The 17,210-nt window shown below is 54.5% G+C and overlaps 6 protein-coding genes across 6 annotated transcripts; 3 read left to right on the top strand and 3 right to left on the bottom strand.

Moving 5' to 3' along the window:
- Positions 1-207: 207 nt before the first annotated feature.
- COCSADRAFT_38997 (uncharacterized protein) lies at positions 208-3,543 on the bottom strand. Its single transcript, XM_007703977.1, has 2 exons — positions 2,657-3,543; positions 208-2,603 (listed from the first exon to the last, which is right to left on the bottom strand). Exons 1-2 carry the CDS (start codon positions 3,273-3,275, stop codon positions 427-429), a joined length of 2,796 nt encoding a protein of 931 aa, XP_007702167.1. The 5' UTR covers positions 3,276-3,543; the 3' UTR covers positions 208-426.
- Positions 3,544-3,953: 410 nt separating this feature from the next.
- On the bottom strand, positions 3,954-6,712 carry COCSADRAFT_95012 (uncharacterized protein; the record flags this gene model as incomplete). Its single annotated transcript, XM_007704317.1, has 3 exons — positions 3,954-4,427; positions 4,483-6,505; positions 6,561-6,712. 3 exons carry the CDS (start codon positions 6,710-6,712, stop codon positions 3,954-3,956), a joined length of 2,649 nt encoding a protein of 882 aa, XP_007702507.1.
- Positions 6,713-7,835: 1,123 nt separating this feature from the next.
- COCSADRAFT_38995 (uncharacterized protein) lies at positions 7,836-9,727 on the top strand. Its single transcript, XM_007703976.1, has 5 exons — positions 7,836-8,000; positions 8,135-8,292; positions 8,433-8,495; positions 8,546-9,145; positions 9,202-9,727. The coding sequence occupies exons 1-5, from the start codon at positions 7,923-7,925 to the stop codon at positions 9,311-9,313; spliced, it is 1,011 nt and encodes a 336-aa protein (XP_007702166.1). The 5' UTR covers positions 7,836-7,922; the 3' UTR covers positions 9,314-9,727.
- Positions 9,728-11,046: 1,319 nt separating this feature from the next.
- COCSADRAFT_162717 (uncharacterized protein) lies at positions 11,047-14,049 on the top strand (the record flags this gene model as incomplete). Its single annotated transcript, XM_007704316.1, has 2 exons — positions 11,047-13,461; positions 13,513-14,049. 2 exons carry the CDS (start codon positions 11,047-11,049, stop codon positions 14,047-14,049), a joined length of 2,952 nt encoding a protein of 983 aa, XP_007702506.1.
- COCSADRAFT_229242 (uncharacterized protein) lies at positions 14,047-14,507 on the top strand. The gene has a single exon (XM_007704315.1). It carries the CDS (start codon positions 14,185-14,187, stop codon positions 14,422-14,424), a length of 240 nt encoding a protein of 79 aa, XP_007702505.1. The 5' UTR covers positions 14,047-14,184; the 3' UTR covers positions 14,425-14,507.
- Positions 14,508-14,589: 82 nt separating this feature from the next.
- COCSADRAFT_162716 (uncharacterized protein) lies at positions 14,590-17,123 on the bottom strand (the record flags this gene model as incomplete). The annotated part of the gene is made up of 4 exons (XM_007704314.1): positions 14,590-14,838; positions 14,903-16,699; positions 16,749-17,010; positions 17,068-17,123. The coding sequence occupies 4 exons, from the start codon at positions 17,121-17,123 to the stop codon at positions 14,590-14,592; spliced, it is 2,364 nt and encodes a 787-aa protein (XP_007702504.1).
- Between the last annotated feature and the right edge of the window lie 87 nt (positions 17,124-17,210).

Genomic DNA, 17,210 nt, shown 5'->3' with positions numbered 1-17,210 from the left:
GCCTGGAGCATGAGCAAGCAGCCTGCCATACCACCATACCACATCTGCCATCTGTCGTGCCCAGCCCAAGCAAGTCACTAAGGAACATTACCACTATAGCTTATCGCTCGACTACCCGTCTTATCCCTGCCTCGGCACCGTCGAATGGCCGCCGCTGTGACTTGCAGCTAGTGTCCCAGTTCGCAACCTGGGACGGAGCGCTAGCCAGTCCAGACAGCCCAGCCTCCAACTGCGACAATGACGTAGTGCTTCTATCTCTGCTCTCCTTCTCTCCCTCTCTCACTGACACCCACGCTCATGCTCACACGCCTGGTGGCTGGGTCGGCAGACTCTTGCATTCCATATATAATAGCCCCATCTCTAGTTGAGCCTCCTTGGCTGAGCACCGTACCTGCATGCCACCTGACGCCATCTGCTACCGGCTCCTCACAGCCTGACCCCTCTCACAAGAACCCACAGCACCACTGGCACAATCACGTTGTCGTTGCCGCCTGTGAGCACTGCCTCGTTCAAGCTCGCTCCTGCTGCGCAAATACCGGCTTTTCCCACCGTCATGGCTGCCTCCGTCATCCAGCTCCCCACTGTCTTTGGTACCATCTGACTACTCCCCCATCCAGAGTACAACCATGCCTTGCCAAACACAAGCCCAACAGTCACCGCAACTGCAAAAGCCAGTGAACCCTCCAGTGACTTGCCGCCTGCCCATGGCCATCTGCGACGTCCATAGCGCCGCCCGATGAGCGATGCTGCTGCATCACCCATACCTACACAAACCACTCCCGACACCATGCTAATGTCTCGACTCTTGACCCCCCACTCTCGCCATGGCTCTCCCCCACTCCGCTCTACTCCCGCCAGAGATAGCCACAGCGGAATCGCGCAGCCGATGAGAAGGAAAATGTGCGAAACTACCACAGGGCCGCGGAGATCCCGCCCGTCTACATATGGCGTGAGAAATCTAGCAATCGGTTTTGACAGAGGCGGAAGCTGCGAGGCGCGGATCAGATCCAGCAGAATGAAAATAGCCAGTACAAGTGCCAGAGCTAGCGCGACAAAGCATGGGTCGACGTAAATGGTCGGCAGCAGCATAGCCACCATGGTTCCGTGAAACACCTTGCGACGCGTGTCCACCTCAACAACAGCAGACAGTGAAAACACTGCAAAAAGGCCCGCCACAATGGTGCCCATGCAGTATATACACAGCAACAGTCGTGTGTTGGCTTCGCCTAGCAGCACAAGCCCAACCCGTTCGCCAAGTGCCATGTTCTGTGCCCCTGCAGCCATATCATCCGACATTTCCCTCAACGGCAGCGCTATCCACCAGTCCAGGTTCCACTCAAACACTTTCCATCGCAAGCTCGGCAAATTGCCAAAGAGGTAGCTAATCGCCCATCCAAATGGCTCGTGGCCATACAGTGCGTATTTGCTGACACCATACCGGATTGGGCCCAGTATCAAAACTACAACTACTAGGTAAAAGTATCCGGCATAGAGCCACTTCCGTAGTGTAGCTTGTGCAGGCGTAAGCTCCAGGTATGACTGTGCAATTGATCTGGATCGTTTTCGATGCGAGTATCGATGCGGTGATGCATGATTTTCAGCCGTGAGAATAGGCAAAGTGTTCCTACGCGTGCGGCCCACGCCAAAAGCTTCCTCGCTCTTTCCACTAATCTTGTCAAAAAACTTCTTTGTCGTTTCCGCAGCCGACTGCGGCTCAGCTCTGCCCGTAGATAAGATACTCATAGTACTGCGTTGAGGTATGTCAATCTGGAGGCCTTCGGTCTTATCTCCAAACACAGCGGCGTCGTCATCATCTGCATCGCTGTCGCCATTCTTCGCTGCAGAGCCACGTCTACTTCGTCTGGACCCCAAGCTCTTATTCAACATTTCCAAAAAGCTTTGACGAGCCCGAATCACTTGGCCTGCGCGCCGGAGCCTCCAGCGGGGGATGCGTGCGAGCGCAACCCCCCACTTCAGCACCTTGCCGCAGCATACAAACACTCCGAGCCCCCCTATCCACAGCAGAATGCTAAGTATTATCGCCTGAGGCGAGTCAGAAAACAAAACTAAGTTGATGAGCCCAATCGACAGCAGGTGCAGTTCCGTTGGCAGCAGGCTCGTTGTAGTGAGATAGTACAAAGGGGGCAGCAGTGCCTGGTGTAAGGGAAACAGACAGACAAGCATTTCTGGATCCAAGCCTTGGTGCGGAGGTGGAAGTTTCAGCTTGTACGGCTTCTGTGCAGTCAGTCTAGACGGTATATCGGTGTTTTCAGCCGCGATAAGCGGCATAATGGAAATTAACCAGTGGAGCGATGAATACCCCAAAGGTGAAGGGTTGAAAGGAATAATTCTGGCTGGCAATGCTGCCAGTCCAAGCAGAATATTTGGAAGCAAAGGCTTCGGCGACGAAGCAAAAAGTGAAATGGCGATTAGTACAGGCAGTATAGGCGGGTATAGTATCGTAGCCGGGTCGAAAGCTGCTGGTACGTGGATCCGCCGGTGAAGTGCAAGATTCGAGTGTTTCCCCCAAGAATAATATAGTAGTCGTAGCGGATATAGACCAAGTAATGTCACGATGATAGTAGTATGCGTGAGCAGTTCTGCTGAAGCCGGTATTAGCCATTGTGCCATTGATATTTTGGTAAATGACGCTGACCTCTGTGCCACGACAGCAGCTCGCTCCAGCACTCGCATCCATGGACGGCAAGAAGGCCAATACCCGCGAGCAAGGCCGTCTCCGTTGCTCTCCTTACCATTTCATTCCGCCGCCTTTGGAGATACTTTTGCTTGGCTGCCCTTGCCTCTTCATCGAGATGGTACGCAATCCCTTTTCGCTTCCCCCGATTGCCGCCATTGGCAAACTCATCGGAAAACTTGCTCCCTTCATCGTCGATTTGTGTAGGTGTGAGCAAGGGACTAGCCCATTGCCCGCCTTCCCTGGGTCGTGCATTACGAAGTCCCTTGTGGAGGCGCAGAGGAGGCGCAGGCAGTGCTTTTACTAGGTTGTAGCCTTCGTCGTCTGCCTCGGTGCCGCTTTCGCTAGGTGATTGCGACACCGGTTCTCTGCGCTTCGCACCATTCATGTCTAACCTCGCGTCGGCATGACTTGGGGGTTCCAGGCCCAGGCTATGCGCTCTTTCAGGATACTGGCCGCGTATCTCGTCCCCGTGACGTAGATAAGGGTGTGGTGACCGCCGGAATAGTTGGACATCCTCTACTTCTATAGGCGAAAGTGCGGGGGCGGCCTGGGCTACTTGTCCTGTGTCTTGCGACATTGCGCGGGACGCCGGTTCTTCTCCAACTCTTGCGTAGGCCACCGGTGGTCGAGTATGCGACTCGGAAGTGCGAGGCGATTGTCGTCAATGCATGAGCAATGGCTACCTGGGGGTGAGCGGTGGCAGTAAGCCAGTCTTATGTCGAGCCGTGGCTGAATGCAATCGATAGTAGCCGGATGTTCTGGGGAGCAATAGATAGAAAGAGCGAGCGATTGGAAACGCTGCCAAGTGACGCAAAAAACCAGCAATGGTAGTGTCAACAATCATGGGCCACCAATGTTTGAACACACAATTATCACATGTTCGGGAGGCCTGGCAAGGCTGACGTTGCAGGTCCACTACGCGTCTTCCGACTCCCGCCTTGGGGGACGTGGGCAAGCCCATCAAACGCTTGTCTACTTACATTGCCATCCCCCCTGCCAAATCCAATCCCACCCTACAACCCATGACGCAACGCCTAATTTTTGTACCATTAATTTAGCCTTTGGCAACCATCACCAGACATCATCTTGCTTAAAAAAAATGCTAGACTAACAGGCTTGCAACCAGACTGCTGCCATTTCTTCTTTTTACTGTTGTACAGTTACTTCAGCTATTTTATTTGAGCTCCGGCTGTCTAGTTGCGCAGGTGCCCCCAAAGGCCCTGCTTGCATCTGGTCCAACAGGCCAATGTGTCAATTACTGCAGGTACTTGTGTTCTTTAAGCCAAGAATTCACATCCTCAGAATCCCGCACAACCCATGCAGCCTTTGCATTGATACTGTCCAAGCTCTGAGAAAGCGCCATGTCGAAGCCCTTTGTGCTCTTGTTCTTGAAAAAGGCTTCAATGTCCTCAACGTGCTCACGGTGCGTGAAGCAAGACGTCGTGATAGACACGACGGAGCTGAGCATGCTCAGACTTGGGGGAAGCCTGCGCTCTAGTTCTGCCCAGTTTTCCTTGACCCAATTCCAGAGCGCATGGCATCCTGCTGGATGAGTTCTTAGCGCTCCAATGGGTAGATAGATGTCTTGGCCCTTGACATCGTCACTGAGCGCCATATCAAGCGTGCGCTTCATGAGCTCTGGCGACTTGGCCCGCCCCAGCGACCGAAGAGCAGAGTTGCGTTCGTCGCTTGTTGCTGCATTTCGAGCCTCATTCACAATGATGTTGTACTGTTTTTTTTTATCAGCTTGGAGACGCGCAGTAATCAATGTGGTAATGACTTACCTCTTCTTCGCCGCCGTTGTTCAGTACAATGGCATACACGCTCCCACGAATGTTGGGATGGATGGCAGACTTGTCGCCCGCTTTAAACTTGGCAAACATGTCGAAACAGGCTTTGGTGATCTTCTCGTCACCTGCCATGCCGGCAGCGCCAAACATGAGGCCCTTGAACTGCTGCTGAATATGTCCATCATTTTCATTGAACTCCCATCCCAACTCGTGTGCCTTTTCGGCGCTTAGGTCGAGTTGGAACTTCTTCAGAGCATCCCTAGTCTTTTGGTCTTCAAACATCCATGCGCCTCGAAGCACTCCAATGCGCGACAAAATCTCTCCCCAAACAACGAATTCTGACTCATCCTTGAAGCTATCAAGCAACGAGAGGATTCCAGATGTCTTTTGGTACCCAGACGCAGCCAGCGAACCAGCATCAGCAATCATTCCGGCCCTGTCTTCAACAGTAAGGAGACCCTCCTTCGCGGCAATGCCAAGCTTGCGTAGTCGTTCTGGTGTGTATGAAGTTCGGTACAATCCAGAGTGGTCTGCATTTAGTTTGAAGAAATCCATATCCTTGAGCTTGAAGTCGGCCTCGCGATCGAAGAGGGTCAAGTCCTCATCAACGCCATCCTTGGTCCGAAGTCCAAGGAAGACAGGGTAAAGAGTCTGGTCTTCTTCGGGCTTGACATCGGCAGTGCGGAGGAAACGGTTCTGTTTGAGATGGATCGAGTCGGTGCCCTCAGTGACGGCGACTACAGGGTAACCGACTTTCTTGGTCCAGATGTCCATGACCTTACCAACATCCTTGCCGCTAGCCTTGGCCAAAGCAGCCCATAGATCGCCCGTCTCGGTGTTGCCGTAAGCATGCTTCTTGAGGTACTGGCGAATGCCTTCCATGAAGGTCTCCTCGCCAACCCACTTGGAAATCATGCGAATAACACTAGAGCCCTTGGAATACGAAATGGCATCGAAAATCTGATTGATTTCGTCTGCACGCTTCACTGGAATCTCAATGGGGTGGCTGCTGCGCAGGGAGTCGAGGGAGAGTGCGCTTGCGAGATTGTCAGTAACGTAACCTTCCCAGACCTTCCAATCAGGGTAGAAGACGTTGCAGGAATACCACGACATCCATGTCGCAAATCCCTCGTTGAGCCACAGGCCATCCCAGAAGTCCATTGTGACAAGATTGCCGAACCACTGATGCGCGAGTTCGTGTTGCACAGTCTCGGCTACGCGCTGCTTGGTGGCGGCGCCACTGACCTTTTCGTCAATGAGCACATCGACCACACGGTAGGTGATAAGACCCCAGTTCTCCATGGCGCCAGCACTGAAGTCTGGAATGGCTACCATGTCCATCTTGGGTAGGGGAAAAGCGCTGTCAAAGGTCTTTTCGTAAAACTCGAGCGTCTTTGCTGCCAGCTCAAGGGAGAAGCGGCCGTGCTCAATGTCTCTGTCTTTTGGTGCGTATACTCGCACTGGGACGCGGAAATTGTTGGTCTCGATGTAGTTGAGTTCTCCAATAATGAAACACAGAAGATATGTTGACATGAGTGGCGTGGGGTTGAAGGTAACAGCCTTGCGCTTTCCGCCTGAAATAGCACTGTCAACTTGTTTCTCCGAAGCCACGTCCATGTTACTCAAGCATGTCATTTTCTCGTCGGCGACAAGTGTCACTGTGAATTTGGCCTTGAGGGCCGGCTCGTCGAAGCAGGGGAATGCACGCCTAGCATCGGTGGGCTCCATCTGGGTGGTGGCCATGTATGTGGTAGAGCCGTCCTCCGCCTTGAACGAGGAGCGGTAGAAGCCAGCCATGTTGTCATTGAGGATGCCCGAGAAGGTCATGGTGAGCTGCGCCTTGCCGCCGCGGGGGATGGTCTGGTCGAAGCTGACCTTGGTCGTTTGTGCCTCTTCATCGGTGCTGACACTGGGAGCCTCTGAGATGACCTGCTGGCCGGCTGTGATCTTGGTGGAGTGGATCTTGAGTTCGTTGGTGTTGAGGGTTACGGATGTGGTGTCATCAACGACGTCCAGACTGTGCCGCGTGTCAGCAAGCGGGCGCATAAATTGCAAGGAGAGGTAGGCTATACTCAATTGCCACGGTACCAGTGTAGGTGAACTTGTCAAAGTCTGGCTCCAAGGTCAAGTCGTAGTGCACAGGCTTGACATTGGCGGGCAGCACCTCTCGACCCTTGGAGACATCCATGGTGGAGTGGTCGTCGACTCCGAAGTGTCTGCACATGTTTCTTCGGTGCGAGCAATAACGGACAGGGGGAGCAAGAGAAAGGCGGGAGGGGGGAGGGGGCGATGGGCGAGAGGGCGCGTGTTGTAGCCGTGGTAGCTGTAGCTGGGCGCGGGTAGCGGGGTAGTATCGAGAGCTTGTCGTGGGGCTCGAAAGCGTGTGCAGCTGTGGACTCCGGTGAGCGCTCAGCCGACTGCGCGAGGCGGTGATGGCCTGCCGCGATAGCACCACACGCCCGCATTGCAGGGCAGAAGCGCCATTTTGCTTGAAGCGCCGCATCTGACCCAACCGCTACAGTCGATGAGGGCGTGCTGCGGTGAGAGCGCGCTCGTTGCAATTGGCCGGGCGAGGTTTGGCAGGGCAGAGAGGGCTTGCGACTGCACACGCCGCTAGGCTGCCCCAGTGTTTGTGCCAGTGTGCGTGTGTGGCCTAGTACAAATACTGTCCCGCTGCCGCCCTGGCAGAGCCTTTCTTTTTTTTCTCTTCTCAAAACACCGCAAGGAAGTCCTCCCAGCCATCTCCCTCTCAGCAGAGACGCTGTGTGTTCTGGCAACATTGCCAGTCCTTGCTAGAGAAAACACTAGCCCTCGTTTGAGCCCTTCTACAACCACGCCATGAGTGGAAGGGTATAGAAGTAGCGCTACATGAAAAATGTCTCGGGCAGAGCAGATGATTGAATCCACGGCATGCTCCATTGTCAGATGCAACCGCTGCATTGATGGTGCAGTGCGTGCAGTTGCTTTGCCTCTTTCTTGGGGAGCAGTCCTCGTTGCCCCTACGCTGCATGTTTGACTGATGGATTGATGTCATGCTCTCTCACACGTAGTACATGTGCCGGCCAAACTTGCGCGTGCTGGGTGTTCCATACAAAGTCATGTGACGTATACTGCATTTGAGCCAGCAGGCTATCGGCACCACGAACAAAGATGTGCTCTCAACTGGCCTCAGAGACGCAATTGAAAGACATGTCCGCCTGGCCATTGACTGTTGCGAGGGCGCCCAAGTGTTGCTCGCACTCGCAATATACAGATCATACATCGCCGAAAGCCGCGGGCGCCGGCCAATCACAGCGCCCGTCGACTTGATTAGGTCTCGCCAAGACTCGAGCGAAGAAGTTGCGACCAAACAGCCCTCCTTCACCACTATCACCAACGCCGACAACCCCCATTGATCCACTTCCCCTCTCGCTCCGAGCCGGCTTCACACAACCATGTTGGCTCGCTCAGCACTGCGTACGGCACGCACCGCCGGCGTCGCGACCCGCAATGCCACCAGCAGACCAGCTTCGGTACGCCTCCCACACGGCCCAGTTCCCGCAAACGGCTCCCGCGAGCTTCATCAACGCCATCTCTGGCATCATACTCGGGCCTGAGCCTTCTTCTGTTGCAATTGAATGTCTGGCTGACGGATTGGGTGATACAGCGCTTTGCCTCGACATCGGCCTCTGCCGAGGGAGCTGCCTCCGCATGGAAGAACAACACCCTCCCCGCCGGTGCCACCATCTTCGCCGTCGGCTCCACTGCCTGGTACTGGCATCTCTATGGACGCGATGTCGACGCCATGACTCCCGCCGAAGAAGGGTGAGTGTGCCAACTCGCTAATTGCTCTATAGCCGAGACAAGGATGGAATGACGTTCATGCCTACGGCGACGGCAACAACAGCAAAGAGAAGATGCAAAGGAGAATGAGGAGAAAAAGAAGCTGACTGTGGAATTGATAGTCTGCACCCTACCCAGTACCCATGGGAGCACGAAAAGTGGTACAAGACGTTCGATCACGCTGCGTATGTCTTCCCCGAATGATACTCGCATGCTCATCCTAACATGTCAACAGCCTCCGTCGTGGATTTCAGGTCTACCGCGAGGTCTGCGCATCCTGCCACTCCATCTCTCGTGTCCCTTACCGGGCTGTTGTTGGCAAGTTCATGACTGTCGATGAGGCCAAGGTCCTTGCCGAGGAGAACGAATACGACACTGAGCCCAACGACCAGGGCGAGATTGAGAAGCGCCCAGGAAAGCTCTCTGACTACATGCCCGCGCCTTACAAGAACGATGAGGCTGCCCGTGCTGCCAACAACGGTGCGCTGCCCCCGGATCTATCGCTCATGGTCAAGGCCCGCCACGGCGGCTGCAACTACATCTTCAGTTTGTTGACTGGCTACCCCGAGGAGCCACCTGCGGGTGCTGTTGTGCAGGATGGCCTCAACTTCAACCCCTATTTCCCTGGTACCGGCATTGCCATGGCTCGTGTGCTATACGACGACTTGGTTGAATACGAGGATGGCACAAAGGCCTCGACCTCGCAGATGGCCAAGGACGTTGTTGAGTTCCTCAACTGGGCCGCTGAACCCGAGATGGATGACCGCAAGAAGATGGGCTGGAAGGTGTTGGCTGTCACGAGCGTCTTGTTCTCTCTCAGCGTCTGGGTCAAGAGGTGCGTTTGCAGTGAGACATGGGCACATGGTGAAGCAATGTTAACAAGTACAACAGGTACAAGTGGGGACCGCTCAAGAACCGAAAGATCCTCTACCAGCCACCACAGAACAAGAGCATCCTGGACCACATCCCCAAGCCCAACAACTCCGGCAAGACGAACCAATAGGTGTCAAGCGGCTTTGGATTTTGCGCGGGTTGGAAGAGTGGGTAGCGGCAGCGTGTGTGTTCTATATCTTGTACAGTGCCAAGTATTTCCAACAATAAGATTTCCTTGTCTCGTGACACGGCTGAGGGCTGCATGTATGTGTGTGTGCGTGTGAGGTTCGGGTTAATAGTTTGGCCATGGGGCAGTTGAAGAGCAGCAGGCAACATGGCGTCATCCGGGGCAATGGATTTGTGCCTGCCGTCTGGGTTCGCTTGAGCATGCGGCTAAGATAGGCGAGAGCGGCACCCAGAGACTGATGTGTAGTCTGTCAAGTCAGTAATGTACATATGTTGGCGACGACGAAGACGTGTAGGGGGCTTCTCGACTATGATGCGGCCACGATGGGGAACAAACAGAGCACACGGACGGACATGTTGGCTCGGCGCGGTTGCAAACAGGTTGCAGTTTGCAATAAGCAAAGCGATGCCCCACCTGTTGGTGCATAGTTGCAGTGTAGTCCTATAGTATGGCCGAACAGCGCAACAGAGGCTGCACCCGTGCCCAAAGACGCTGCATCCTGGCGTATGCTCGACCCCAAGGCAGAGCTACACGTGTCACGGCTGTCGGTGACAAACGCACGTCAGGAAGGGCTTTGTCGGGGTTGGGCTCCACGGCGGCTCCCGTCGAGCCTCTTCGCCATGGGTGTGGTAGGCGTGCATACGGGTTGGGCTGTGGGCGGTAAGGGAGGTGGACAATGAGCATGTACCACGTATGCGACTAAAGCCAACCACTCCACGACTCCCCCAGCCGTGCTACTACGACGCCGCGCCGGTGAGGCCAAAACAATTAAATAGCAGCACAAGTGGGCGGTGCATGTGCAGTAGACTCGCTCGAGCGTCTCAGCAACGGTACTGCTGTTGTCGTTGTCACTGCACGGTCTTCTTCCGTCCCCCGTCTGCTATTAGGTGAAGAGGCCAGACTATTATGTCCGAAACAGCACGGCTGGATATTTCTCATTGTCATCTGATTTGGAGACTCTGGCGCAGACCTTGACATCGTCACACGATCCGCCTTACTCCAGCCTGCGTGCGACCAACATCACTACCACCACACTACTGCTACAACCCAACCCGTTTGTCTGCCCATCCAAGCCTCCATCAGACAGCCCCAGTGTTTCGAGCCCTTCTGCCTTGACTTTCTGCCGGCGAATCAGCGCCCACCTCGCCCACCACAACGGCGCCGTCAGGCATTCATCAAGCGGAATACCCTGGTTCCCACTGCAGACCTCATTCTGCCGCTCCCTCCCCCCTCCTCCCCTTCTCGCGCGTGAGCACCGAGGGCGTCAGCATCAACAACAACAACAACAACGGCTTCGCACAGAAACACTGCACTGACGCCGCTCGACGTCTGCAGCGTCTGTCGTCTGCCGCCTGCCTGCTAGCACGCCGCTGTATAGAAAGTGCATCGCCGTCTTTTCCAGCGCCGCACTGCCCCGCCCACGCTGAAAGCGGTCAGCAAAAACACCCCCACCACCACTTTCCACCCTCCCGTCGCCCACCCCCGTCCGTCTTGCCCTCCGGATCTCGACTGCTGCTCACCCGCCCCATCTTGACCCATCGCTCCCTCCCTTCCCTGCGCACTCAGGACTCCGGACTCGGCCATTCTCTAGCAGGAGCAGGCTCGAGTACGGCTTCTCCTCCAGCACCGCCAACCTCATGCCGTTAGTCATAGCCCATCTCCCCCATACTCGCGCTATGCCTCGTGCCCCCTCTCGACGCTCGGCCAAGTCGCGCCCTACGTCGTCATCGTCGCGTACGACGGGCAGCACTGCCCCGTCGAGTGTCTCGATTACTCCCCCTCAGCGCCGCTATCATGTCAAGGGCGACACTAACGTTGCGATCAGACTACGGAAGGGAATCATTGTCAACAACCACACGGGCGCATACGACAACGACGACGACGACGATTTCACTGACGAGGACTCGGCTGGGATCCAGGTCGTCTCCGCCAGTGAAGAGGAGTACAGCACTGGTGAGGAAACCGAGGACGTGGACGACGAAGAAGACGAAGAGGAAGAGGAAGACGACGACGACGAAGACGAAGACGAAGACGACGTAGGGGAAGAGGACGAAGGTTCGTGGGACTACATCGACGAGATTAACCCCTCAGACTCTGCATCCCGCCCACGTGCCGTCAAGCATCACTCTGCACCACATCGTGCCGTTGCCCACCACCCTATTGTACATCACGCCGTACACCCTCCTTCTATAGCTCCACCTCGACAAAAGCCATCTCGTCGAGAGCGGACATCTTCGCGTCACGCTGCTCCTGTTCCTGATCCCCCCTCCCGTCACGAGAGCCATAGCCGAAGCCAAAGCCGAAGCCGAAGCAAACTGGAGCGCCAACGCAGGCCGCGACGGCCAAGGCCTCAATCCGTCCCTCATCAGGAGCCTCTCGAAGTTGAGGACGATGACGATTACCCATATGGTGCCCCAGCTCACGGTGCCCCGCCTCATGGTCACCCAAGCGCTGGCTGGGGTCATATACCCCAGCATGGGCCTAATGCCTTTGCACCTAGCATGGTTTCAGACCCTCGATATCAGTACGGCTACCCAGGAGGCACGCAATCGCCCCCAGGTCAATTAGTTCCTTTCGGCCATGACTCCCATGCTGCCTATGCACAGAACCCTTTTGCACCCAATGGACAAAACCCCTTCACACAGCCGCCCCCACCGGCAGCAGATCCACGCGGCGGCTACTTTCCTGAATATCAGGATCCCCGCTACCAAGATCCTCACCAGGCACGCAAAGCCCACCATCCCTCGATGCCGGCGGCACCTCCTGGGGAAATGATGCCTTACTCACCGACAGGCTACTATCCACCCTACGGTGCTCCGCCACATGGCATGCCCCAGCATATGTATCCCTACGGACATCCTGAACACGCACCACCGCACTCAGCGCACCCATCTCCACCTCCACATCCACATCCGCATCCACCTCCACAGAAAGCCTCTTCAAAACGAGCTACACCAAAGCCTCAGCACGAGGAAGAGCGTCATGCTGCCCCAACTCCACCTACACCTGCACCTCCACCTCCACCTCCACCTGCAGCACCCGCACCTCAGACTCCAGCGCAGATGCATATGCAGTTGCACCAGCCGATGCAGCAGCAGATGCAGCAGCAGATGCAACAGCCATTGCAGCAACCAATGCAACAGGCCTTGCAACAAGCCTTGCAACACTTGTCGCCAGTGCAGCAAATGCAACACATACAGCAAATGCAACAAATGACGCCAATGCAGCAAATACAACACATACAGCAGTTGGAGCAAATGCAACAGTTGGTTCAAATGCAGCAGCAAATGATAACTACTCCTCCACCCGCTCCGCCTCCACCTCCACCGCCACCTGCTCAACCAGATCCCAAAGAAGAGGGCATGCTTGTAAAACTTGAGAAGCTCTTACTTCATAAAGCTGACGAGGAGGAAAAGGCAGCTGAGCAAGCCAGGAGAGATGCGGAACTTGCCAAATTTACCCGTCTTGAGAACTTGCTCATTGCCCAACAAGAGGCTAAGATAGAAAAAGAGAAAGCTAAGAAGGAGGCTGCCGAGAAAGCTGCAAAAGAGGCTGAAGAAGCAAAAAAGAGAGGTGACGAGGACAAGCTTGCCAAATTGGAGCAACTCATTCTTGCTCAAAAGGATGAACAACTGAAACGAGAGGCCGCTGCTGATGCCGCCCGTGCAGCGGAAAAGGCCGCTGCTGATGCAGAAGCGGCCAGAATCGCAGAAGAGAAGAGGCAAGCGGCCGAAAAAGCCAAAATCATGCTCGAAGCAGCCGAAAAGGCGAGAGAGGAGGCTGAGAAGAAGGCGGCTGCCGAAGCCGAGGAGACTAAGAAAGCCCACGAGCAAGCCCTTGCTGAAGCCAAAGCCGCTGCAGAGGAGCTCGAAAAGGCAAAGGCTGCCGAAGCCGAGGAGACCAAAAAGGCTCATGAGAAAGCTCTGGCCGATGCCAAGGCTGCTGCTGAGGAATTGGAGAAGGCTAAGAAAGCTGCCGAGGACGAGGCTGCTGCTCTCAAGCCATCCGATGCACCAAAACTCCCAATCAAGTTCAAGGACGCTGTTGGGCGTAAGTTCAGCTTCCCATGGGAATTGTGCAAGACATGGAAGGTAGGTAGACAATCATTGCGTGAGGTTGAGTGGCTACTTACATGAGATCAGGGCATGGAAGAACTTATCAAGCAGGCTTTCCTACACGTAGATGTCATCGGGCCTCATGTGCACCAAGGCCACTACGATCTTGTGGGACCGGATGGCGAGATCATTCTACCTCAGATCTGGGAAACCGTGATTCAGCCTGACTGGGCCATCACCATGCACATGTGGCCCATGCCAGAGCCGCCGCCACCACCACCACCTGAACCAGTAGTAGAGGTTTTCCCTCCACCACCTCCGCCACCACCGGATGCGCAAATGTTCATGTCGCAAAATCTCCCTCTCAGAGGCAAAGGTAAGAAGGACAAGAGCAGGAAACGTGAGTCTGAATCTCACGCCCACGTCATAGCAGTTCCTCCACCACCGCCACCTCCTCCTGGCCACCCCGGCGAAGGTCACCATTCGCCACCGGCCGTCATTGTCGTACCTAGCGGCAGTGGCGGCTCGGGACACTCTTCACGCAAAAAGCCTACTCCCTCGCCGTTTTTCCGATGGGCTGCCGGTACCGCTGTCCGCAAAGACTCGGGCAGGAAGAAGAAGTAAGAGAAGGAGGAGTGTTGGATGATTGATGAGTTTGATGCGTTTGATGCGTTTGATGTGTTTATGTGTTTGATATGTTTGGTTTGATTGAACGAGTTGCCAGGAGTGGGGTTGGCGTTTGCTTCTTGTCTGCTCTTCATGTGGATTGCGGAGGTGCAAACCCATGTGCGAAGATACCATCCTGTTGCGATTAATGTTTTCTGGCTTGTTTTGACGTTGAATTCTAATACATTCTATAGCAACCTGTTTTTCGATCAATCTTGTATTAGCGTACTTTGTGTGTCTCTGTCTTGTGAGTTTTATCGTAGTGTTTGCTATTCACTGCTCCTTGATCGGTTGCTGTATTCTTGGGATATGTCCAGAGCTCCAATGTGCTAGCTCTCTGTTTCGAACGTAAAGTCGCAATAAGCTTTGTAAATCAAGCAGATACTAGGAAATGGAAATCGATCTTATAATTGTTTAAAAATCCATCATTCATTGTATTGCGTCATTGACTCGTTGGTAAATTTGAACATCTCCCTCTACCTCCAATTGACAAGCATATCAGACCTCTGCCGTAAAGTCCTTTCGGATGGTGAGATTTTCAAAGTTCTCCTGATTCTCAATCACCAGTCCCTGCTCATTTGCTAGATGCAGCAAGCAGATGAAGCAATAGCTTGTAGATATATCCGCCATTGTTTGCTTGGGGTACACGGCCTGCAAGCTATTAACCACCTTGGTGAAGGTCAGGGAACCATCGACTGCCTTGACGGCCGGGTCGTCGACAGCGTCTGGCTTGGGTGGCGCGGAGATCTGTTTGTTGGGTTAATTCGCTGGTCGAATATACAAGTAAATCAATGTCTCGAATACTACTTACACCTTCGAGCCCGATGCCCTTCCACAACTCATCCTTGAGCCTCTTCACATCCACCTTCTTCGCCACCCGGGCGTACTGGACGTATTCTGGTCGGAATCTGCGACTCTGTGTCACTAGTTGCGCACCAAATGCGTCGGCTTGTGAGCTTGGTAATGAACCATCCTGAGGCTGTGTAGCATTCGGAGCTTCGGGGGCTGGTGAGAAATGATCTCGAGCATCTGCAAAATCCTCATCATCGTCAATAGGTCCACCCGGCATTGGCAAACCATCATCTTGGAAGAAGTCTGCGTCATAGTTCCCTTGCGGTGCGCCATCTTCGACGTCATTGCCTTGATTGGCCCAGTATGCTTCATCAACATGACCATGTGCAGGTTCGTTGGCTGGCGGCTGCATTCGTCGTCCTTCCCTTCGCGGGCCCATGCGCGCTTTAGGTTTGAGGAACAGCCGCAGTAATTGTCTAGAGTTGAAATGTTTATCGTCTGGAAGCAGGTTCCGCGACTTTGATTTCCATTGTGCTTTTGGTAGCGATATGGTGGAATTCGACGTTGCAGGCGTGTAAAGCATATCGGCCAATGACTGCGACATGGGCGCAGTGAAGTCAATTTCAAAGGGTTCCTTTTCCTTCCTTTTGACTGTTGGAGCTGCCTTGCCCATATGCTTGACTCGCGAGATTCGCCAATGTTCCGGTCCTGCCCAACTCTTCTTGAGGGCTTGGTCAAAATAGCTTAGAATGTTTTCTTGTTCTTGGTCACGACCATGCACCATGGAGACACCGTACTGAGTGTCAGCACCGACAGCACCCTCACCTCCCTCTCCGGCTTCCTCATTGTCTTCAATTCCCATGGTATGGACGCGGGCTTGTGGATCCCGGATAGCTTCACGAGCCCAGACCTCACCGCCTTCACCAAAGCCAGTTTCTGGAGGCAGGTCAAAACCACCCATGTTCACGTCATCATCATCGAAACCCATAGGGTTTTCATCATCGAGGAAGAGACCAGATCGATTACCAGGTTCATCTTCTTCGTCTTTGTCTTTGACGTCGTCGCGCCAGTCATCAGGGGCCTTGAGGAAGGGAAGATCCATGGAACCATTTACATCTCCAAGATCGAAAGTCTTCATTGAAGGGCAAACATCTTGTCCATCAAGCCGGGATAGGTCGGGGAAGTATTTGGCAGCCAGTCCTGATATATTGATGTCGATATCGTCAAACAATTGCACATCTTGTGGCTCCTGCGACTGCTGACGGGCATCCTCGAGACCTGCACTTGGACGTGTATCTTCAGCGGTGGCGTCACCCGCATCATCGCTGCTATCGAAGACAATTCTGCCTTTTCCGTCAATGGCTAGATGGTTGAGCAGCAGACCCTTTGCGCCCCCTTCGTCAAAATCGGCAGATGCCTTCTTAAAGAGTGGGTCTACAGAGAACTCGAGTTCCATCTTCTTGTTCTGCAACTGAGCAAACGAGGATGCAAGGGTAGCCTCGGCGGAACGTGCTGCCCTCTTCTTGCGCTTCTTCTGGCCATCCTCGCCGTCTTCTCCTTCCCCATCATCGTCATCACCCTCTTCTCCGTCTTCGGCATCGCCACGGCGTTTTCTGCCAGCATTCTCTGCGAGTCCGCTCAAAAGTTTACCAGTATCGGTAGCGACGCTGTCGACTCTGCTGGTGTAGATTTTGACGCATCCGTCCAGAGTACAACTTGCTTTCTGGAAATTGACACCATCGCCTTCTTTAAGCAATGACATCTCGTGGAAGTAGTCGATGAGTGCAAAGTTCCATGAGTTGTTGGCATTGATTTTCTGTTCGGAGATGTTAGCCTCTGCATCGAGTGTGCCGTCATGGGCGTACATTGTCCGTAGCCATCTTCATCCACTCTTCGAAATTGGCCAGCAGCGGCATGACACGCTTGCCTGGCGTGACTGCTGTGCCTGTGATGTCAGGCATGCCATCCTGGCCCTGGGAGGGAGTGTGGGGACTGTCCTGGCCCGCTGCAAGCGACATGCGCTTCCTGGCGGGCGTGGCAGTCGATGCTCGCAGAGAGTTACGCTGGGCTTCATTCTGGGCATGGCGGCGGTTGGCCTTTTCCCGGCGGTCGTCGTTGAGGGGTACTCTATGCGAGTTAGCCGGGCCCAAGGGCGCGACGTGTATATAGAGCGAGTCGGCCTACTTGATGGGCGTCTTCTGCGGCGAGGCAGCCGTCGTGTATTTTGCCGTGCGCGGCATGGCTGCTATGGGTGGGTGGACGTGATAGCCTTTGTAGTGGGGGCGCCGGCAGGGAGTCCAAGCCGTGGTGGTGTTGGTGATCTTGTT

The sequence above is a fragment of the Bipolaris sorokiniana genome (genome assembly GCF_000338995.1).
Source record: "Bipolaris sorokiniana ND90Pr unplaced genomic scaffold COCSAscaffold_11, whole genome shotgun sequence".
In the NCBI taxonomy this organism is placed as follows: domain Eukaryota; kingdom Fungi; phylum Ascomycota; class Dothideomycetes; order Pleosporales; family Pleosporaceae; genus Bipolaris; species Bipolaris sorokiniana.
This window is presented reverse-complemented; position numbering and strand designations above follow the sequence as displayed.